The following is a 23534-nucleotide window of genomic DNA, read 5'->3' as shown; positions in this document are numbered from 1 at the left end:
CCAATAGGGAGGCACGTTTTCCGTACGTCACCAGGTCAAAGGCCAGAGCGATGGATGCGTCCCATATGTAAACAGTGTTGAGTCGGAGGACAGGTGAGATTTTGTCCTGTGTCGCAGTGGTTTGCTTAATTGATTCAGTTGAAATGTAAAACGAAGACAAACTGATGATAAACTTATTTTCAGTTTTCCAGCTCGGACACATGAAGCTCTTGTCGGGGGCGGTGCAGTTTGCGGTGGCTCAGAGCGAGTGGAGCCGCAGACGCTTCTGGAGCTGGCTCAATGCAGTCTTTAACAAGTGAGACAGCAGCATTATCCCACCGATCAGGGACGCACCTGTGCAGGCTAAAAGCTGCAGAGAAATGCTTGCAAAGAATTGTTAGTGGCAATACGTACAGTGACAAAACACTCAACACACACCACGTCCGTGTGTTTATACGCACATTATATGTTTATAAATCCTACCTTCGTGAATAATGAAGTTTTTCTTGAAACAGCTTCTCTGAGGTGTCTGAGTATATGGAGGCTGTCGCTGCAGAGGCGTTTATTGCCGCTGTTGTAAAAAGGATTTGGATGTTTTGCCTCAGTAAAAGCAGTGAATTCTATGTTCCCTATGGTCTTGTTTAATAAGTGAAAAATACAAAATTGAAAAAAAAAGCAAATCCTCAATAGTTTTTAAGAAAATTTGGTATTTTACATGATAGATAATCCAGCAGTGGCTGATTCTTCAAACAGCTGGCTTGGTGGGCAGGTTGCCATGTGTGCTTTATTATTAGAAACCCTCTTGGCTCCTGTCTTTGCCCTCTCAGTCTCAACCATTAGCACACCACATCACATGGCATCAACACGTACCGCACTCTGAGTGTTTGCTGACCTCCCCTCAGGGTGGACCATGAGAGGATCAAAGCTGTCGGTCCAGACCGAGCTGCAGCAGAGTGGCTGCTGAGATGTGGTGCCAAGGTGAGGTTTCAAGGTTTCGAGCGCTGGCATCACGACTACAACGGACTGCCAACTGGGCCTCTGGGCAGATACAAGATCCAGGCGATTGACGCCACTGAGTCCTGCATCATGTACAGAGGGTTCGACCACTTGGGTCAGTGTTACAGTGTGCAGAACGATATGTTCTTGTCCTCTTGAACTGTCCCGCACTTATTTCCATTTGCCTCCATGTGGTCATGGCTGTTTATCCTTTAATAGATGTCACATGACTGAAGCTGGACAGCCACAGACCCAATGAGGCTGTAATTCTCATGACACACCAGAAAGCACATTGTTGGATGGGTGAAAAATGATGAGAAATGTTTGCAATTCTTCACGTTTGAGGGTGTAATGTCCATAATTCTTAACTAAATCCAAATGGTTTATCCTCTTTTTATGACATACCTGACTGTTTTACTGATGTAGACGGTATACACTAGCTGCACTTCGTTAGCCTCAGGTCCTCTTCCTCAGATGGAGCTACTTAGCTTGTGTACATATTTAGCTAAATCCTAACATCCGTTTTTAACAATTGAAAACACCCACAGTCAACTTAATAATATCCAATAATTAAGATTCTACTGTTTCACAAAATAGATGTAAGAAATTTGAGCAGCCTGACTGTTAGCAAGCAATATTTAGCACATTAGCATGCTATTGTTAGCAAGTTTACATGCCAACATTTAGCTTGCAATGGCTAATGCATTAGCTTGTTAACATGCACACAGTTAGTAGGCTTATTTGAACTTGTTAACATATAATAGTAGTCAGTATAACATGATAACGTTAGCATTAGCATTACGTTAGCATACTTTAAACATTCAAATGTATCGCTGGCTGTGGCAAAGTCAGTTTTAATGGTCACATATGATTTTACATTTTTTGACACTAGTGTATCTACAATGGTATTGCCTGAGTTCTGATACAATATCATAAAACCATTTTTTAACCTTTTTTTATTTTAGAAAAATGAAAATGTTTATTGACAAATCTTTTCCATTTAGCAGAAGAAGCCAAACTTCTCAAATGTTGAATATTGACTAAATGCAAGCAGCTGCACAATAACCTTATAAATAGCTAAAATTGCGAAAGTATTTACTTGAATTAGGACCTATATGACCAAAGAATATCAATAATATAAACAAGAATATCAATTCGATCAGTATCAGTCTGGTAGCAGCTTTCAGTACTTGTTAGCTTTGGTCAAAGAAGTATTAAGTTTTACATTTCTGACCAGCTGGTGGCGCTAGATGAAAAGTCAGGAGGTCACCAAAGTCATTCGGTCTGTGGACCATCAAATCAGTGTCAAATTTAACGGCAGTCCATTTAATAATTCACTCTGAAGCCTCTGAGTGTTGGATTGACAGCCTGCAGCGGCGGATCAAATCAAAGATTAAAGCTTTGTTCAGAAAGTGTAAATTTTGCATTAACTATGTTAACATGAGCTTGACCTCCACCGTTGACCTGAAAGTGATTCTCCTCTGTTAACAAGAAAGGAAAGGTGCCGGTGAAAGTGCATCTCTCCCAGACTGATTATCCAAAAGTGACGCAAGCGAGCGGGATGTTTTACACCGAGCAGGCACACATGGAGCGCCATCTCTGACCTTAATGGCTGCTGCTTTTTGTATTTATTTTGGTGCAACGTCCTTCTGTGCCAGTGGAAATTTAGTGTGCTGATGGTGTTCTTGCATTAATTTTCCCAGATGGTTTGAAATATTTGGAGGAAATCAAGTTCAACAAGTGTATCTACATTGAGGACACCTGTCTGGAGAGGCTGAGCTCCATAGAGAATCTGCAGGAGAGTCTGTACATGCTGGAGGTGGTGTCGTGTGGAAATGTGACCGATAAAGGCGTCATCGCCCTGCACAGACTCAGGTGAGTGTGTTTTGTTTGTTTAAAATGATGTTTAAATGACACCGATTCATCCATTTTGTTGATGTTTTGTATTAATTCCACGCAGGAATCTGGAGTATCTGTTTCTCAGAGATCTTCCTGGAATCACTGACAAACAATCGACAGTTGACAGACTGCAGACAGCACTTCCACGTCTGGAAATCGAAATGGATCTGGACTGAAATAACTTCCTGTTTAAGATTGTAAAATATGGACTTTTTCAAAGGTTTTCAGAGTTAAAAAAAAAAAAAAAACAGTTTTGAAGGAGGACAGACTGGAGCGTGACGGGCTTTGATCGTCCAACATCAGTGTGTTTACGTGTGAATCAGTGAGTCTTTGTTAAATGAGAGAGTGTGAAGAATAGCAGCAACAAGGTCCAGCAAAGAGAACCAGTAAAGCACTTCAGACTCTAGACACCAGTTTGTCCTGATAGGACGGTCTATTCTTTAGTTTATTATATTGTCAACATTCAAGGTGTTAGATGACTCCACATGCGGGTACACAGAGGAAACAATGTGTGAAATAGAGCTCCAACGATTAGTCGATTCATTTCTTTGTCAACTGATAGAAAATTCTTTGCCAATTACTTTGAAAATTGATTAATTGTTTCATTTTTGCTTGTTCCTGCTTCTTAAATCTTTGGGTTTTGGACTGTTGGTGAGCATTTTCACATTTTATGGACTAATGATGATTAACTATGAAAGTAATTGGCAGATGAATCGACGCCGATCTTAATCATTAGTTGAAGCTCTATTGTGAAAAGCTGAGGAGTCTTTCACATGATTTCCCCTTAGATTAATTTGGCATTTGTACAATATCTGAGGACAGACAGATGGCTGTGAACATCCTTAGCACCAAAGTTCCAGAGATAACGAGTACAGTGTGGTATTGTTACTGCTACATGCTAGTAAATGTGGGAATGTGTACATCTGTCTTCACTCCTGACGTCAATAAATATTTTCAGAAATGCTCGTGAGTCGTGACAAAACAGACAGTTCGTGTCCTACATTATAACTTAAAGAGACAATCGATTAAACAGCTCTAGCACAAACACATCACTCTCCCAGAGTCCATCCTTATATAAAAAACACATTTGGCAAACCAGGCAAGGCAGTACGTCGCAGTTTTACCTTCAGTCTACTCAGCGGCTACGAGCAGAGCAGCACATCGCTCTTTGTCTTTACACATCCATACAAAATACAGCAAAACCAGCTTGAAATGTCGGCAACATACACGTGTGAGACCACGTGTTGGGAAATAGTGCATAGACTGACATCAAGAGACACCCGGCACACCGACCGTGAGCAGAAACTTTAAAAAGTGGTCGAATCCTCGGTAAAAACCAAGAATCGGTTCCATTTCCTGAGTTGTTCCAGAAAATGCTGCTTGTCGGTGGTGTTTTAATTCGGCTCGTGAGCGGCCAGTTTAGATGTTTGGTAGGTGGTAGTTGAACTTGCGCAGGTTGTTGTAGTACCTCTTATTGTCCACAGCTGGAAAGATGCTGCTGCTGGTCAGCTGCGGCAAATACTGGATGGAGAAAAGGTAAAGTTTAACAGACAATTTTCAGAGCAATTAAGTATTTTAATATGGATATAATTATTTGATTTAGAGATTAGAAAAGCTCCCCTCTGTGTGTAACATTAAAGTAAATTAGGAGGTTTGTTGAGGACAGAGATTTGATACATTTTCAGCGAACTAAGACTTTTTAGGGGAATGCAGCTCCAAAATGTTCTTTACATACAACTTTATTTTTATTATTATGATTGAGCTGGTTTTTTTTTCCATCTTCTGCATTCTCTGTTTTCTATTTTCATACTCATTTTTTCAATTATTACTGGCTGAAGTTTATTCACCATCTTATTTTACATTATTTTCTGCATTATAAACATGTGTTCGTGTTCATTTTGTTATATGTGAGGCACCTGGTGCATTAAATATCTTTGCTGTAAAGCCCTTTGAGCTGCATTTCTTGTATGAAAGGTAATATAAAAAATTAAATTAGTTCTAGGTATCAATAAGCAGCGCTGCACTCCCACCTGCCTCACTCCCTTCTAATGGATTTTTCACCAATTTAAAGTGTCCTCAAGTCCTCGTGTGTGAGACAGTCACTATTCAATTTATCATCATCTGCAGTGATAAAAATGATCCAAAAATAATTGTTATCTTGCAGATTTTACAGATGTTGGATAGTCGACAACACGGACTGGAAGATGTGCAGCATTTAAAAACACTGACAATAAGCCGTAAACATGGCAGCAGCACAGCGTGCAGAAGGCTACTCACGCCGGGAGGAAGGTGTCTGCGAGGTAAACGTGTCCTCTTGTTGCTGGAGCGGTCGTGCTCTCGAGAGGTGCTCTCGCTCTTCTCTCGCAGGCTGTCGAAGTACGAGTGCTGGAGGAGCTGCTCACAGGTGAGCCGCTCGGACGGGTCCATCCTCAGACAGCCCTAAAGCATCCAAAGACAGCCAAGTCAGACCGCCTGTTTGCCAGCATTTACTCTGCTTATTTCAGAACACACAGTTCTTCACACACAGTTTCTGATTTGTTGTCACGTGAATGAAAGTTTTTCAAAATAAAAGTAATTTCAAGATCTTTGCCTTAAAGCCTGACTTACGTTTTATTACTCTGTCTGACACTTCAAACAATAAAAGGACTGCAGTAAAACACATAAAGCACATTTGACTGGATTAAATCCAAACTTGCTCGTGTATTTTCTTTGAAATGTCTTCAGATTTTGTGTGTAACAGACTTTCACCTTCATGAGACTCAGCGCTTGATGTGAGAGATTTGGATATTTCTGCTCCAAAGGTTCCTAGAGACAGAAAAGGGACAAAGATTAATAGATTTTACTACAACAACATCCACTTATGTGGTGCAGCTGGGCGGAGCACATGGAGGTGGAGCGCGTGGCGTTTCTCACCATCTCTTGTGGCTCTGGGATGGAAACTCCACAGAAGAACTGGTTGTTGCTGAAGACCTGCTGGTGTCGAGGGATCAGATCTCCTGCAGAGGACGAGAAAGACGAACGTGAGACACAATGTCGCAGTTCTGCTGAAGGACAACAAATAACATTAATCATCATCATCTTTCCAAACATCACACATGGCAGCAGCAGGTTGAACTCACCGAGAGTCTTCCTGATCAGGTACAGCTGGTCCATGTCAGACTTGCCGGGCCACAGAGGGATCCCCGACAGCAGCTCGGCGAACACGCAGCCGATCGCCCACACGTCCACCGGAGGGCCGTACTGAGTGTCTCCCACCAGCAGCTCAGGGGCCCGGTACCACCGAGTCGCCACGTAGTCGGTGTAGTAGTCACACGGCCCCGCTGATGGCGCAGAACGCAGAAACAGGTGACGTCAGGTGTGTGACGAAGAGCGATCAGGTCAGGGTGAGGGTTTCAGAAAATGTGCATTTCTGCATGGATTTATGTCATTTATCTTCTCCCCGCCCTTTCTGTCTCTCTCCAGCAGTCACCATAATAATACTGATAATAAACTTCTAAACTGCTTCTTCTCAGTAAAACCTGTGCAGCTTCACACCTGAAGCACAAAGTGTTTAATGACTGCAGCCTTAAAATACAATGTCAACACCACCGCAGGCAACATGTACAGACCGCGTCCACCAGGTGGCGCTGTCAGATACGCGTCAGACTTACTGAGAATCCTGGCAAAGCCAAAGTCACAGAGTTTGATGACTTGGTGTTTGGTGATGAGGATGTTTTCCGGCTTGACGTCGCGGTGAATGCACTGCAGGGACACAAACAGTCAAAGCAAATGAGAGAAAACTCAGGAATGCGTTCAGATGCTGGTGAGACGCGGAGAATAAAGGAGCTCTGTGAGGCTGTAAAAGCAGAGAGACAGTGCTTTCTGGCCTTCGTGCCACCCTGTTAAATGGGGGCCTTGTAGCTTTTGTTGTGTCTAGGTGATACATTAACTGCTGGTCAGCCAGGGGCAAAGGAATTCTTGTTAAAAAAAAAAAAAGAGCCATAAAGCAGACGGCCTGGTGGGAGCTGGAGGAGGGAGGAGACAAGAGGAACTCGAAAACAAGCTGCAGGGAAAGTCTGACAACTGGAAAACACGCCGCACGAAGACAGACGAGAGAGCAGAAGAAGAAACACGAGCCGGTCACGTACGTTTTGTTTGTGACAGAAGTTGACGGCTTGAAGCGTCTGCCAGGTGATGCTTTTGACCAGGTGCTCTGGAACCCTGCAAGAAAACCAAGAGGAAAACCAAGATCAGTCAGCTGATCCACGGTGACAAATTAAACCTGAGCTTGAACGCTCAGTTTGAACTTGGTTAACAGGTAACATCAAGTTCTCAGCACCAGATCCACCAGGTGGAACTTTTCCGACTGAACAACAAACGATTATTGTCCTTGAAGACGAGCGAACGTCAGCTGTTGATGAAGGCCACGAAATTTGGCTGAGTAAAAACACTCATCCTGCAGAATGTAACTACATTCATCACATAAATGAAGTGGAGATAAAATTATGATATTTTTCTCTGACATGTAGAAAGCACTAAGTGAAATAAAATGGAAATACTCAAGTGAAGTAAAAGTAACTCATAAAAGTACAGTTATGGAGTAAATGTTCTGAGTTACTTCCACCACTAACTGTTAACATGTTCCTCTAAAAGCCACAAATGTCAGCCTCACGGTGGCGCTGGAGAAGAAGTCACCGGGTCACCAAAGTGAGCAGGATTCATCCTCTTGGGACCATGAATGTGAACACGGCACGCTAAAGGTTAAACAAACAGCTGTAGAGCAAAGTTTAGGTTTGAGGAACCTGGAGTAAAAACAGGATTAATGGAGCAGAAAAGAGGCGCGGATGGACTGACACGTTTGTTCCTTCATGGGTCTACTTTTGCTGTCAGTGCTGGTTTTCCTCTGTCCCGCTCTGTTTTTCAGACATCTCGTCCCCCTCAGACAGCTGTGCAGGACAGCGAGCAGCGTGGCTACAGTGTGGCTTTTGTTGCTTCGGGGACCATCATCTATCAGTGTTGCCGTGGAAATGGCTAAATCGAGCCTTGCGACTGGCGATTAATAACCATCTCCGCCCCTTCTCCCCACTTTGTTTTCTCTTCTGTTGAACCCTCTGGTCCAGGAGGCGACAGGCCAGGACCAGAGGGGGAAACCAGACAGCGAAAACACTCCGTATAAAATGTGGCCGGGCCTAAACGGCCCCGACAGCTCCCCGCCAGCAAAGCATTCTGGGAGAGCATCACTGTAAACATTCCACAGCGAGCAGGTCAGCCTCCCTGGAGACGAGCGTCGTGCCCGTCGGAGCTGCACAAAGCGCAGAGTACGGCGCGGCGTACATGTGATGTGCACATAATAGAAAGTACACAGCAGTGTGTTGAATCAAAAGCCGCCTCGCTCAGATTTATGCTCCCACTATCACAGAGCTGATGTCAGTACAGTCACCGAGCTGTGTGTTCATTTCATATAATTCAGAGTTAAGTCTTTAAACATATAAATATTCTCTTAACTGCACGACTAATACAGGTTTCTAAAGCTTTTATTGGTGGGATGGACGTCACATTAAGGGCTGAGAGATGTGGATTTTTATCCGCTGTGATGCTTCAGCTCGAAGAATAAAATCTCCTGTAAGTGTCTGTTTATAGTTTGCTTCATTTTGCTTTTTGCGATTTTGAATGTTTTCACTTCACTTTGTGTCTTTTGGTGAATATTTGGAGAAGCTTGTGACGTGCAGGTGGTTTCACACAAGCCTCACAGCTGGTCTGGAGCTTTCCACCGCATCACATGATCCTCAGCAGGTGCAGTTTTTTAAGGCAACGACGTCGACGATCAAAAGCCGAGACAACAGCCACAAGAACTGGAACCAGTCCCTTTGTGCTTGAATCATTCGTCTATTGCACAGTGCTACGATGAACCACTGAACCACTTGAAAAGCCTTAAATTAAAGATCTAGATTTGGAGCCATGCACCATCTGTATGTGAAGTGATTTTAACTTATATTGCAGATAAAATATTCTTCAATCACTTCAAGCCCACTGCTTCCACTCTCTCTCCTGTCTGCCTCTGCTGTTAACTGTGTGACGGACAGATCTGCATGAACCCACCCTCTGGGATGGCGGTCCAGCTCGTTCAGGACCGTGTGGTCGCAGTACTCGAACACCAGGTGAAGCTTCCGTTTGCGCCGAAACACCTCGATCAGATTCACCAGGTTGGCGTGTTTCAGTTGCTGCAGAGATGCAAAAATGAGGAAAACATGTGAGAGAAGTGCAGAAACACGCGCACACGTACAGTCTGAGCGGTAAAGCAGAGCAGAGGCCGGTGCCAGCTGTGGTTTGCTCTCATCAAACAGACTGAACTGTTCACGGATGGTAATAAACACACTGTTGCCCCTGACAATCTGTCCTATTTATGAGCTCCTGGTGTTCCGCAGGCCACTAACACTCCCACCCACCACATGACTAATTCAGCCACTGACAATCGCACCAGTGCATCTTTGATAAATATCACACAACATGAACCAAGCAGGTTTCAGCCTTTGGTTTGAAAAGACTGGGCAACAACGTTAAGAAGAAACAGGAAGGCCTGATCATCCTTGATGTTTTTGTTGCTCGTTTCCTCGCTGCTGAAGTCTCTGCCAGCCAGGTGAGACTTTCTGCTTCAAGATGATTCAGCTGACATGAATATCTGTGTTGCATCCAGAGTCAAAACTGACATTTCACAGTCAAACAGCTAAAGACACAAACACTGATGCTAACGTGGTGCCAAAGCCTTTTCACTTAAAGGCTGCCCAGCGTCTCATTTCCTGTTATTAAAATAAATTTCACATTCTAATTTGAGGACTTCAGTCAGTCCTGGCCCTGCGGGGTTCTCCTTCGTTTGATTACAGCCCTCTGAAGCTCTTTTGAACGCTGCTCCTTTGAATGAGAGTTTCTCTGTGCAGCAGCTACAGAAATGCTTCCCTCCTGTCTGCAGAATTAATTGCACGCTGTCCCTCCTGCTGGCTGCACAACAGAGAGGGAGGACTGCGTTTCATGGCACTAAAAACAGGATCCTCGTGTTCTGCATCACAGGAATTTGTGCATGATTACACTTAATTTCACCCTTTCATATGAATAGAGGAGAGTATGACTATAATTTACATGTAAATAGACAGAACTTGTATGGGAGCCAGGGAGAGGAAAAATAAATGACAAGTCAGTCATGATAAAAATAAAAAAGTCAAAATTATGATCTAAAAAGTTCAAATTTGGAGATTAACAGTGAAATTGTGATTTACAGCATTGTAATTTTGACACTTGTGCATCATAATTTTGACTTTTTGACTCATCTTTTTGACTCACTGTTACATAATATGTCAAAATGTTTGCTTTTTTCCTCATAATTTTGAGGTTTCCGGTCACAATTTTGGCTTAATATGCCAAAACTTGACATTGACTTGACTTTTGATGCACTCACAGAATCGTGACTTACTTTTTAAAACTACTCTGAACTTGGCAGAAATGGGCTTCCACAGCTGGTAGAGCTGGACTGCTGCTACATTAATTTAACGTCAGTCAAAAACAGAGACGTGAAGGACTTTGGGGAGAAATGTGCTTTTACCTTGAGCATCCTGATCTCCCTCAGTGCAATCTTTTTGATGATGGGGTCGTCCTCTGACTCCACAAACTTCTTGATGGCGACGATCTGCCCCGTGTCTTTGTTTCTGCACTTGAAGACGACACCGTAGGAGCCCTCTCCGATCTTTCCAATCTTCTCGTACTTCTCCATCCTCAGGCTGGACCGGCGGACATCCAGAGGAAAACAAACTTTGCAGGGAGGTTCCAAGGGGAGGACCGTCAGGACCGTCTCTGCAGCCTCTAACAAGGCGAGAGGAGACTCAGGAGGGCTTCTCAGCAGGGATGCAGAGAGGAGGAGTGAGGGTAATTTGACCACCTGGTGCTTTTATTAACAGCTGGAATGAACTCATAGTGAGGATCAAAGCTGGTTTTAAAAGATCCAATAAAGCTGTTCTAAAACATTCAATAGATTTTGGCTAATTTGGCCTTTTTTCATGTTGTGACACCAGAAATTCTGATTGACTTCTGCATCACTGAGTTATTATGAAAAACAGCTGATGTCTTGTGTAATTATCTGAATACAGTGAGAAGAAGTGACATGCATCTGCTAATTTAAGAGCAGCTGTAAAATAAGCTCAGATTGTGTTTAACCTCTTAGATAAATGTTGAAATAACGTCTTAAACTGCCTCCAAAAGACAGATTTCATGGCTAAGAGGCAACATTACACCTGTCTCCCAACAGTTAGATTGCGTAACGAAAACATTTGCAATGCAAAGTATATTAGGTCATTTCCCTGAGGGGATATAGAGCGAAAACAGATAACAGAGACAGTGAGGAGCCAGGGGATGAAATCAAAGTGCTGCACTTATAATCAGCCAAACAAGGAAAACACTCAGTTACAGCAAACAGGATGAATGAGCAGTTTTAGAAGTACTGCTGCAGGTCTGCATGTGACCGAAAACAGTTACTGTAATTCAAAAAGTTCCTCATCAAAACCAGCTGATCAAAGTCAGCACGTTTCAACACTTCTGTGAGGCACATTTCAAAGAAAACACATCCGGTTCGTCCGAAATGTAAATGTCCAAACTTACTTTCAGTGAAAGTGTTCGCAGATGTTCGTCGGTCAGAAATATTCAGTCAGTGAAGCTGCTGTTTCCTGCAAACACGACAAGGTGAACGACCACAGCTCAACTGTCCCTGCAGAGTCGCCAGCAGCAGGTTTTAAAGCGCCAAGTGAGACAGGACGAACGCTGACATCCGGGCATACCTTTCAAAATAAAACGGAAATGCGCACGCATCACTTCCGGTAGTTGTTTTGGGCGTAATAAAAGGTTTTCTGTACAAATCGTAAATTAATAATCTGAATAAAATGTTAAATTCAGTAAATAACACCTGGAGTTCAGCAGCAGAGCTCAGAAGCCTTTAAACATGCAGGTCAGAGGAATAAAGATCTCATTATGTGAAAGAAAATAAAGCTTTTCAGTATATAAATGATAATTTTACTGATGACAAAAACAGTATTATTTATTTATATCTCACTTCAGTTCAAGTGCATAAGTCTAAAAGACAAACCCAAATCAGTTCTAATCACATTTCTGATCCTGGACACAGTAAAACATGGTAAAATGCAGTTTTTCGGATATTTTTAAGTTTAGATAGGTATGTGTTTTTGAGATTAAAATGCATCACACACAGTGAAGAGGTAACATTACACCTGTAATGCTGAAGATTCAGTCGGACGAGTGAAGATTCAGCTGGATGCCATCCCAGATTCTATCACTGCTTGTCATGGAGTAATGTGCTTTATGTTAAAATAAACTTGAGTACAGATTAAAACAGAAAACAATGCAGAAACCAAAAAAGAAAGAAACAAGCAACAAAAAAAAGTAATGAAAGAAAAAACAGACTAAACCGTAAACCTTTTGATTAGAACTAGCAGTAGTTTTATTTTGAAGGTGAAATTATCTGACTTCCCTTACTGTCACTGCCTCACACTTGACAGATTTCTCCCCTTTCCACTCCAGTTCCCATAGGAACAGCTGACTCCACCTTCACCTTCATAAAAAAAGGTGAAGCAGGCCTGCGGGGTTCACACCTGACAGAGTGAGAGATGTGTTTAAAAATACAGCGGCAGGTAAACTACAGCCAACGTCAGGCAAACACCCACGCAGGTGAGCAAATCCACGTATTCTGAGGGGAATTCACTGACACTCGTCTCTTTAAAAGAGGTGAATCCTCAAACATCTGAAGTCAAGTTTATTAGCAGTGAAAAACCAGTTAATGCTTCATTATTGGAGGATTTCTCACACTTTAGAGGCCACTTCATGTTTTCTGTGGCCATCAAAACAACCACATCCACACCTGTCTGACATCATTCCACGACAGCGAGCTGCAAACAGGGAAATTCAAACCTGACATGTTCTGTTGCACTGAGACCAATTAGTGCAGGCTGGCTAAGTGAGAGGAATGGCAGACTAAAGAGGGAAATGATGGAAACTAATACTCACTCGTCTGCCTCGTTCCTGCCATCAGAGACTCATCATCGGGGCGACTCTGTGCATCATCAGCTCCGTTACGTCCGTGCGAACTCACAACAACACAGAAATAAACCACAGGCCATCCCTGCCGTCTTGTTAACAACAGCTTTTTTATTACAAAAACAGCATACATTAAACGGTTCGCCAAGGGAATGCAAAGATGTTAAACAAAACCTAGCATTGTCCCTCATTTTGTCATTTTAAATAAAAAATGTACAAAAGTGCTTACATGGTGCAAATAATGAGAAGTAAAAGGTCTATAAAAGAGGGTAAAGAAAAACAATGTACATTATATCCAACGTCTAAAAATGCAGCAGAGCAGGAGAGATGCGACTATATTACAAAGCAGTAAAAATGACCCAAAGCTGCTCGGGACCTGTTCATTAGGTAGTTAATCCTCACAGCAGGACTGCACTGTCTCTGTCTGTTAACATGGTCTGTAAATCAAACATACCCTATTACTTAACATGAGGTTAATAAATATTGCTTAAATAAGCCACGAGGCTCCTGGGTTTCTGTTTAAACTGATCTTCTAGTTTGACTACAGAGAAACTTCCTCTCAAGCCTAATAACGTGTATCACTGGCAGTGATTATGAGCAACATGTTACAGAGAAGAACAACAGATCTCCCATCGTTTGCTAATACAATCACAAATCCTTGTGAACTTTAATGGCACTTTTGTCAATAGTATCTCTAGATATCTTGTTTGTAACTCATTCCACAGTACAGCAAAGTGAGAAAATGCTAAGTAACAATGTTCATATGAGCGTTTACTGTTTCTCCACCTTCCGCTCCTGACGGCGTCCTTGTCGCCTGCGATGAGCAGAGCCACAGCGAACGTGTTGCTGGCGTAAGGCGACTCACCAATCCTGACTGAAGAGGCTCCTCTTTTACTGATCTGTCGATCCCGTGATCAGTAACAAAAAACAGTTCGAAACCAGACGTTCCCCTCGACATGAAGGCTGAGGTGAAAGTCTGGAGTTTTCTCCCAAAACTGAGGCATCATATCCACGTCTGTCAGAAGCGAGGCTCAGTAACTGTTCTCGTGACCCGCTAAAATGTAGAGGTTGCTCAGGGCCGTCGGGTTGTCGGTGGGTCGGCTCTCCAAAACCACCACCCTGCAGAGGAAACACACACAAAAGACGGCGGCCGTTGAAAGTTTCATCAACTACTATAAAACTGCAATTGCATTTGTTTTCTTGCTGAGAGTTAAATGACAGTTTGACTCTCCTCGTGTCTGTGTGGTGGAAGTACGGCGTGAGACTGAGGAGCCGCTTAGCTTAGCGTAACAACTGGAGCCAGCCTCGTTCTGTCCAAAGCAAACAAATCCGCCTACAAACACCTCTGGAATCAATATAAAACTACAACTTGACGTTTTTACACTTTGGTGTTTGCACAGATGAAACATAGATTTAATAAAATATAATAATATCACACTGTATCGACCTTCACATCAGTAAGAAAGAAAGGAAGTGTAATTCCCAAAATATAGAACTATTCCTTTAATACTGACCACTTTCAAACCACACCGCAGCTTCTGTCACCTGGTAATGTTTATCTTATTTTTAGCAAGAGGAGTAAGAGATACTGCTATTTGAACAGCACTAACAACCAGCGACAAAGCTCGAAGCGTCGTGTTCATGTTATCAATCTGCTCAGAGCGCAGAGTCCTGACAGTTCATGCTAAACGGCACATTAACCGCACCGATCGAGCTGTCACAGTCAGATCAGGACAGCGCCGGGTGCATCTTCAGAAGCCACCCGTGTCGTGGCGGTGACAGGTGAGCAGGGAAGCTACAGTCCATACTGTCCGTTCCATCAGATGAAATTACAGAGGCACGGAGAGACACTCAAACCAGGCTGGCAGTGCCCGGCCGGCGGTGAATAAAACATGGGGGGCTGGGCAGAGAGAGAGACCTCGCTCCGGTGCCACGGACAGGACGGCTACATCAGGAGCCATCGCTGACGGAGCTGCACTGCCGGGAGAGCCTCCGTCACTGTGTGTGTGTGTGTGTGTGTGTGTGTGTGTGTGTGTGTGTGTGTGCGTGCGCTAAATCACGTCCTGCTGTGTCTGCAGCTGAAAACATCCTGATATCAGTCCAGAGAAATGTTTGGTTGATTGACAGAAACTTAACTGCCAACTATTTTGATGAATCTTTCAGTGATGGTAAACTGATTAACTTTGGGTTTTGGACGACGGGTCTCACAAAACAAGACATGTATTTCATCAAAAAGGTTTGTGACTGTTAGTGAGGCGTTGAACATTTTGATTCGCCTTCATGACTCAGACCCCAAAGCGACTGGAGCAACTGAAGCAACAAGCGAGAGAGCGAGAGAGAGAGAGAGAGAGAGAGAGAGAGAGCGAGGGGGCATTTAAGGATAATGTCAGCGGTGCATTCAGGGACATCGGGTTTACAGTCATGAAGAAAAAGTAAAATTGCAGAAGAGAAACAGATGCAGAGACTGTGCTTGAGTTGAGCTGAAAACAGGGTGAGGGGTCAGGCAGAGAGACCCCAGTGAGAGATCTGCCAGCAGCAGCAGGAGATGAGCGCTGTGAGCTCACGACACAGCAGGTGAGCGGGTTGTTTGCTGGTTTCCAGGTAATAGAAAAACACAGAGACTTGAGGGAGGAGAGCCATAATTATCAGGCTCTGGTACAATGCAGGTCATGGGATGATAATTATAGTATTGATGAAAATACAGATAAACAGAGTATGTGAGGAGGTAGAGTGAGGCGCTATTAAAACTTCTGTGTGTTTCTTATCGGGTGAAGTGTCCTTTGAGATTTTTTGAGCTACGTTCTCCTCCGCTCAGTCATCTGCGACCGATGTAGCTGAAGGTGGAAACATCTGCGCACCCACCTGTCAGATCCGAGGAGGCGGAAGACTCTGCTTGGATCACAAATCTCCTGCGTCACCTGGGAATGAGAAAGAACAGCTGACTTAAACTGACACCTGGTTGTCTGTGAGGGCGCTTTGAAAGAAATGACAAAGCATGGTTATCCTCATGCCTGCTGGGACAGTTACACCAGAACACCTCATGTTCCACAGGGGCATACATCTAAATCTCCAGCATGGGTGTGACTCCTCTCTGAAGCCGGGCAAACACTACACTTTTATTCATCTTGTACGCTGCGTTAACTCACTTTTTGAAGTGAGTTACAACAGAACATATGACGTCTTTGCTCACACCGATGAACACGCCCTCAACAATTTCACTTTATATACTGTCTTAATAAGGTGTCAGGTTGGGTTTATTACAGGCCTGCGACAGCCACAGACACCCGATTTTTATTTTGTTGTAAACTAACAACAGAATGTCGGTATGTTTTTTAACAGACTGCAGGTAACGGAGTGCTGTCTCGGGGGCCTCTGTGTCGCTGTGTACAATCCTGCAGATTACCCGTCCGAGTCACAAGGTGTAGCCTGACACGTCGCAGTGTAAAAGACAAGGGCCCCTTCAAAACACGCTCTCACGCGTCGACATGTCATGAAAACTTGTCGACAGATGCGAGATAGTCGGCGTGTGACACCTGCTAGGTGTAAGCCCTTGGCCTCGAGAGAGATCTGATCTGTTTAAGTCTAAATGAGAACAAGGTCTCGGGTGTTCAGAGGAGCACCCACCGAGGAAAGCACGGATCAATAGGCCCGCCCCCCTTGAATGCCTTCGCTTTTGAGAGCAATCATAACGAGACAAAGGCTGAATTATTTAGTGCTGCTCCCCGTTGTGTGACGGGCTTCGTTTATGATTGAGCATGAATTTTGCATGGCAGCTGACATTTCAAAAATCCTTGCTATGGGAGAACTGTCAAGCTGGGCTGGGCACAGACTCGGCAAACAGACCATCTGTTTCATCTGAGTGCCGCAGGACCACGTCTGACACGGCGAGCTTTCAAAAGGGTGGCCCCCGTCCCCATATCACTTTTCATAAAAACAGAATGCTTCACCTCCCGGCGATCTCTTGAACTTTTATTCTGCTGCTCGTGATCAGGTTAGCATGGAGTCCCTCCCTGAAAGGGGGACAAATTCATTACCTCGGCCTGACACACAGACACTTTGTCTGGCTGCACCTGAGGTCTAATCCTGGGATCACCTACAGCATGTAGCCACGCATATAAAAGGCCGGCACTCAGGGTCTTTGTTGAGAAGAGCCCGAGGTGTTTGTTCACGTGTAGAACAAATACGTCTGTATTCAGGGACGTGACAAACAATGCATTCATGTTTCTCCACTGTGGCCACTGGCAACCAATCGACACTGACACCGATAGTCTGGTATCAATATTGATTTGTTCGCAGTAAAAAGTTTTAAAATGTTTTATGAGTTTACTGGTAAGAGTCATCTTACTTTAAAGTGAAGATAACAAACCTGACTACAGGCAGAAAGTGCCTTCAACAATAAAGTGGTGCAGTTTCAAAATAAAGCACTTTCATAAATTTGTATTTGAATATCACTATTAGAAGTATTTCTATTCTAAGGCTCCAGCTGGCTGTCATGGCGCAGGATGGTTTACCTCATTAGACTTGAAGCTCTTTCCCTGCATGCCGTGTTTCCAGAAGGCCAGGACGCTGTCCTGAAGGCACACTGTCAGAGGAGAAAGGTAAGAGGCCAAGTGTCAGTGCACAGGTCGAGGCAGCCGCTGAAATACTGCCAACGTGGTTAATGCAATTCAGTCTTCAGTCTGAGTTTACAAAAAGCCCCTTTGTAAACACAAGGAGCAACTTCGCTTTGGATATACAACCAGCTTTCTCTGTACTCCTGTTTTCAGTGGTATCTTGATATTTCCCTTTAAGGTAAGGAATCCTCAGCGGCTGTCTAAAAGCTTACCAACAGATCCGATGCAGAAGTCAAAACTGAGCTCCGATGCCAGCTTCTTGTTGGACTTCAGTCTGCCCTGGAGATTAACAATCTTCAAATTTTCTGGGGAGAAAGGGAGCAAAAAAGCTGTAAGAATGGTGTGGCAGAACACAGAAACTTACTGTAGAAAGGCTGTTTGTCCAGATTTCGGTGGAAGCTGATGAAAAGGGACTGTACTTACGGTCCAAACACACCAACACAGTGTCTCTCTCCAGCTGGGTGACGTGGATCGCGTCCACCTGCTGGTTACCTGCAGACAGGAAAAGAAGATCAGTGTAAATTGGACCATGTACGATGCATTTCTTACAAGTAATCATATTTTGGTATTTGTTTAATGTAAAATGAGTTTCTGGATACTCCCTCTTCATGACTTAAACACTGTAGTTTGGTAGGCCTTCCTTTTAATCTGCCTGTCCTGCTAATGGGGTACTTAGTGCTGTTTATGTTGAGGAGAAGCAACAGCACAATATTTTGGTCTCAATAGGTGACAGTAAACAGAAAACCATGTCATCGTATGTCATAGCTGGTTGTTCAAAGAGGCTGCATTCCATTCAGTGAAGGCTGCTGTCACCATATTTCCACAAACCATGAGTCTCTGTTTTGATTTCATGGTACTTCTCTGCATCAGGGTACATGTTTGACTTACTTGTCCCCATCTCTGTGAACCAGGAGGAGCAGGAGTTTAGGTTGATGGTCTCAAAGCGGACCACCTGGCCTGGCTCTGAGCCCTGGCTGATGGCCACACATACCAGAGGGTACTCCTGCTCCGGGACCACCAGCATCTCAAACACCTTCAGCGGGCTGGGAAGAGGGAAGTCAAAGTGCTGCAGGAGGAAGACAGAGCCAACACGAGTAAGTGTCAGTGGTGTTCTGATGTTTCATGAGGCTTAGGATTTATTCTGCAGTGTTAAAACTTGACATGTTGCTACAGGTGCAAGCTGCATTAGTTTAATAGTGTTGATCTTAGAATAAATTCCCTGGAAACACAAACAACTTCAGTTTCAGAGCACAGGAGAGACGGACACTTCTAGTCCTGATCTTTCTTTCCATACATGTCTACATTTTAAAATGTAACTGCAGATGTGCTCCTGAAAGAAAAAAATAATTGTAATACAACCTGCAGTAAAAACATGCAGTCCCACTATGCAAATTTGTGGAGGAACGGTGATGTTTGAGATGAAAAAAAGAAAAGAGCCAACTGACCTTGATGAGCATAAACCTCTGCATGGGCTCATACCACTGCAACAGGACAATCCCAGACTGCAGCGCACCACACAAATACTTGTGGCCTGTATATGGGTTTCTCACTGTAAAACAGAAAAGTGCAGCTAGACTGAGCGCTGTAGGTCCAGTTTATATGAGGAGAACATGGTTTAAGAAGCTGGGCTGGGAAACCACACAGCAATGTAAAAATCAGAGAAATCCAATTGATTCAAACTCGCATGACCCCATTCACATGAATACATCATGACACAGAGCACAAACCATTGAAGCAAGTCAAGGGAGACATGCTGGAGATGTTCCTCCTGCACTGACACAGTTTAACATGATGGAAGGGTGAGTAAATAAAAACAGAGCGGTTGGGAGGGACAGGCCACTCACCGATGCAGCACTTGTGACAGCCCTTTGTGTCCGGGATCTTTGTCGTCAAGGCAAACCTCCTGGGGAGAGAAAACAGTCAAGCTGTTGTGACCACAGTCTTAAAAGAGCTGATGACGTCTAGAATCAGGGAAGTCGGCCAGTGCTTCTCCTTTTTCTCTACCAGCGCGGCAGTTTGTCATGATGGTAGACAGGGAAGAACAAAAAGACTGCTCTGCATGAGTGTGGCAACATGCTTCAAGTTTGAAAAAGCAGAGATGTGACCTTATTACTGCAGCGTCAGGAGCGTCGCTGATAAGTGCGTTAGATTCTCACCTGGGTAAAATTTTGTCCGGGAAACGGTGAGTCTGGAACTGAGCGGCCAGGCCGGGCTTCTTCAGCTGCTCGAACAGCCCGATGAGATTGTGGGAGTAGAGCTGGAAGGTTTTCCCTGCAGCAGAACACAGGATATTTAATCATCAGCTTCATGAATAAAGACAGTACAGACTGCCAGGAGTTCAAACATACTCATCTTCAAGATGACGGACAAGAAACGAATCAACTTTTCCTCACATTATCAATATTTCAAACTTAAGTTCTGACTCCCATGAAGCAGCTCTCACATATAGGAAGGTTAGATGTGAACAGGGGTAAAAACAGAAGTGTGACGATGATGTGAAGCATGATTACCTTCTGATGAAGCCAGTTAGTAGAATATCAAATCAAGCCAGGCGAGAGGAGGATGGACAGTGTCCAAGGGAAGAGGAGAAGAGAAAAGAGGTTAAGTATACCAAGGGGCAAACTACTGAAGGTAAAACCGAAAGTAGACCTCGCTCTTTGTAATCCCATCCTCAACTGTTAAACCGAGAAAAGGCTTCGGCGACTAGGTTGGCCAAACAAGGACAGTTTGGTTTCAAATGATAGATGATTTGACAACAAATAGCACGTCTTTGCTGCTACTCTACATTGTAACCTACAGAGATCAATGTATCTGGCTGTAAGGCCAGATGTGTCACTCATGAGTCACTGTGCTACTCTGACACCGCTCGTATAGAAGCTCTTTGATGGCAAACAAAACAAACAGTTATTTTAGGGCTGCAGATATGGAGTGACTGTCTTGCCCTCAGGGGCAGCCAGATAACATGAGACAAAGAAGCAGCAGGTTATGACAGTGGCTGGTGAAGCAGGAGGCTGTGATAAGTCCATCACTTACCAGATAAAGACATCAGGTTGTTGTTGATAACGTACAGCCATGTGCACTTCCTCGGAAAGAGCTAAATAGGGAACCAAACAAATACAGGACAATCACCATATAGTTGGACACTAGTTCTCAATGGAGGGAGTAAGAAGAGGTGAAAAAACAGCAATTGTCTGCTCCCCTCCCCTGAACAGCAACTTTCCAATGACAGCTTAGCAGCTGGATTTAGTTACAGTGAGGGCACTCTGCATGGGTCTGAAGTTAGAACAGTTCTCTGGATCCCAACAGTTTGGGGGGTTGCTGTCTATTTTTCTCGCCCTTTCCAAGCCAAAAGCACAACATCAAATGTGTAAAAAACAGATTAAACAGTGAGTTTGTCTGCTTTAACGTTAACTGCAATCATTAGCATCTCATTTAGGCCGAGGAGCATTAACTAACTACATTATTTTTAGGGCTGACACACTCACTGTCTGCGTTTTTCTGTCAGGATTGCTGACTTTTTACCTCAGACATGCAGCTTCAGCCATCAACTGCACATCTAAGATCCTTCCACCAGATTCTTCTTTAAATTGTTTTAGATTCTTTTTTTCAGCATAAGTCAGCCTGGAGTTAACGATAGCTTAATAAGCTGGTTAGCTACACCTCACAAGACCTGCCATTAACCGTTCCTCCAGCAAAAGTGACAGTCATTGGCTGGAAAATGAGAAGTCTGCTTTTGTCGACCTCATAGTGAAACCAAGGACCCGTTATTTCACGAATTACTGAAAATGTTAAATGTTGAGGAACCAGGATGGCCACCAGCAACCAAGAGGTTGCTCTACGCTCTTGCCCCTGAACCTACAGGAAGGTGTATTCCAGCTGTGAGCTGGTGACTGCCTGGCTGTTATCACATCTATGATGCCAAAATGTCTCTGCTTAAGTGCACTTGAGCAACACAATAAACTCCAAAACTGCTCAAGATTGATTTTAGCTGCTGTTACCTGTTCCATCGTGGCTTCATGCAGCTCGTTGAGATTCAGCGTATAGATGCCATCCTCCGTTCCAAAGATTAGGTACTGATCTAAAGGGAAAAAAAAAATAATAAAATCAAGCATTGGCTTTCATAAAACACGTTAAGTCTGTGTGTTTGTGTACCACTCTTGCTGCATGAAGCTGTACCTTTGGTGTCAGGATGAATCCATGATGTGGCACAGTTGATCTTCAGTGGACAGCCATCGAACACTTTAGAGAAACAGGCTCCCATCTGAAATGAAAAGCAACAGGGCTCAGGAGAGGCAGCCTCTGACTCAGTGAAGCGCTAAAATGTCAGCCAGGGTTTAATGAGCTGGAGCTGGAGCTGAGCTGAGCAGAGGCAACCACAAAGCAGAAAGCTCTGTGGACCCCAAATATCTGCAGAATGTACAGCAGCAGCAGCAGCAGCAGCAGCAGCAGCAGCAGCAGTTCAGACCGGAGTTTAATAACAGTGTCCATGAAAGCAGGCCAGAAGGGAAGACTGAAGACTACGAGGGATAATGGAGATGATTCACTCACCAGTACTTTAGGAGTGGGAGGCAGACCGTTGATGGCTGGTTTCTAAAGATGTGCAGGGGAAACAAAAAGACCAAAACACAAAATAATGTAGATGCAGAACACACAGACAAAGCAGCAACAATTATTTTCAATTTAGCTGCTTAATTTAGCTCCAACCTCAACAATGAGCCAAACAAGAAACAATATGGACTGTTTCCTATTGCATCTGTCAAAGTCAATTAAAAGCTCAGTGTGAGTGGATGCCAAATTTCCCTTTTTAACTGCAAGTCTGCCAAAGGAAATGCATCATATTTGAGGTTTCACTGCAGAGTCAGCCAGCTACTTGGAGACACTCCACATATAAAATACAGGCTATTAGACCACAGATGACATTTTCATCCTAAAACCCGCTGAAATCTAAGATGAAAAGTGTGGCTGTCATGACTGAAATACATATTGCAATGTAATATGTTGTGGAATATCTTCAGACTCACAGGGAATTCCTTTTTCTCCTTCCAGTGCTGTCGGTTGGGTGGCGGCTTGGGACTGCCTCCATTCACGCTGTCGTCTGAGTCATTATCTGTCGCAAGAGAGCAGACAGATGAAAATCACATTCGAAGCATGATTTTTAATCACACTGTCAAACAAGCAGAATCTAAATCCAAAGATCAGACACATTTCCATCAGGCTCCCTTACCTTTACATTCAGATTTACTGAGAGCTTGTAAAAATAAGAAAAGGTACTCATTTAGAGACCAGCTTGGTTTAAGAAGACAGACGCAGACGAAAGGCAAACTGCACATAAATATACGTAAAAACACTACAAGTAAGGAAGAAAATGCAAAGACTCACCAGGATCGGAGGCGTGAGACAAAAGGCCGGGGCTGCTGACGCTGGCAGAGAGGAAATCTGGAGACGAGTTCTCTCCCTTGTTGCCCTGCTCAGGTGTGCTCTGTCTGCGAGACACCTGGTTGGGTCCATTCTCAGAGTTCGGGAACCTCCGAACCGTCAGAGACCTCTCATCATTAAGGCCAAGTTCCTCGGACGAGCTGTTTAATCGCGGCTGAGGAGGGGAGTAAAGGGAAAGAGTGAAAACACACACTTGTAACATGGACTCTGATTGTAAAAACAGTAAAAGGGATTTTACCATTTTGGGTCTCACCTTAGGGGGCAGAGGAGGAGGAACCCCTGGCTTGAGAGTTGACCTAAAATGGAGATTTTTTATTTTAAACAAAGATGGAAACTACAACAATGAATGCTTGTGTGTCTGTGATGAAATCTTAATAACATGACATCACTCACAGCTCCACTTCTTCAAAGGCATCTTCAAGGTGGGCAATGTGTCCCCTGCAGGAAACAAACACAACAATCAGTGTGGAAAGTAAGACTCATCAGAGCTCAGGAGGGATGCTAATGGTGCAAATGTTTGTGCAAAATCCCTCCTTAGAGATA

General features: G+C 43.9%; 3 protein-coding genes across 13 annotated transcripts in view; 1 reads left to right on the top strand and 2 right to left on the bottom strand.

Annotated features, from left to right (window-relative positions):
- Window positions 1-11: 11 nt before the first annotated feature.
- On the top strand, window positions 12-3840 carry dmac2l (distal membrane arm assembly component 2 like). The gene is made up of 5 exons (XM_076748588.1): window positions 12-93; window positions 184-295; window positions 882-1090; window positions 2679-2850; window positions 2936-3840. The coding sequence occupies exons 2-5, from the start codon at window positions 201-203 to the stop codon at window positions 3048-3050; spliced, it is 591 nt and encodes a 196-aa protein (XP_076604703.1). The 5' UTR covers window positions 12-93; window positions 184-200; the 3' UTR covers window positions 3051-3840.
- Window position 3841: 1 nt separating this feature from the next.
- Window positions 3842-11615, bottom strand: cdkl1 (cyclin dependent kinase like 1 (CDC2 related kinase)). The gene is made up of 10 exons (XM_076748587.1): window positions 11497-11615; window positions 10448-10704; window positions 8953-9074; window positions 7002-7074; window positions 6525-6615; window positions 5994-6194; window positions 5788-5870; window positions 5623-5679; window positions 5152-5313; window positions 3842-4395 (listed from the first exon to the last, which is right to left on the bottom strand). Exons 2-10 carry the CDS (start codon window positions 10613-10615, stop codon window positions 4294-4296), a joined length of 1059 nt encoding a protein of 352 aa, XP_076604702.1. The 5' UTR covers window positions 10616-10704; window positions 11497-11615; the 3' UTR covers window positions 3842-4293.
- A 1418-nt stretch (window positions 11616-13033) lies between these two features.
- Window positions 13034-23534, bottom strand: part of map4k5 (mitogen-activated protein kinase kinase kinase kinase 5) — a 30586-nt gene continuing 20085 nt past the window's right edge. For 4 of the 11 annotated variants that reach the window (XM_076749267.1, XM_076749264.1, XM_076749271.1 and 1 more), the window contains 17 exons: window positions 23385-23429; window positions 23230-23287; window positions 22935-23145; window positions 22577-22662; window positions 22104-22145; window positions 21732-21816; window positions 21554-21633; window positions 20589-20649; window positions 19712-19826; window positions 19400-19458; window positions 19001-19104; window positions 18444-18621; window positions 17979-18047; window positions 17768-17860; window positions 17454-17524; window positions 15805-15860; window positions 13034-14061 (listed from right to left, as the gene is read on the bottom strand). In XM_076749267.1, the coding sequence (XP_076605382.1) occupies window positions 13974-14061; window positions 15805-15860; window positions 17454-17524; window positions 17768-17860; window positions 17979-18047; window positions 18444-18621; window positions 19001-19104; window positions 19400-19458; window positions 19712-19826; window positions 20589-20649; window positions 21554-21633; window positions 21732-21816; window positions 22104-22145; window positions 22577-22662; window positions 22935-23145; window positions 23230-23287; window positions 23385-23429 (1501 nt within the window). In that variant the 3' untranslated portion in view covers window positions 13034-13973. Of the gene's footprint in view, window positions 14062-15804; window positions 15861-17453; window positions 17525-17767; window positions 17861-17978; window positions 18048-18443; window positions 18622-19000; window positions 19105-19399; window positions 19459-19711; window positions 19827-20588; window positions 20650-21553; window positions 21634-21731; window positions 21817-22103; window positions 22146-22576; window positions 22663-22779; window positions 22804-22934; window positions 23146-23229; window positions 23288-23384; window positions 23430-23534 lie in introns of all 11 variants that reach the window. The other 7 variants (XM_076749262.1, XM_076749265.1, XM_076749269.1 and 4 more) reach the window with 3 other exon arrangements.

The sequence above is a fragment of the Chaetodon auriga genome, chromosome 14 (genome assembly GCF_051107435.1).
Source record: "Chaetodon auriga isolate fChaAug3 chromosome 14, fChaAug3.hap1, whole genome shotgun sequence".
NCBI classification, from domain to species: Eukaryota; Metazoa; Chordata; class Actinopteri; order Chaetodontiformes; family Chaetodontidae; genus Chaetodon; species Chaetodon auriga.
The sequence above is the reverse complement of the archived record's forward strand: the minus strand, read 5'-3'. Positions and strand labels throughout refer to the sequence as shown.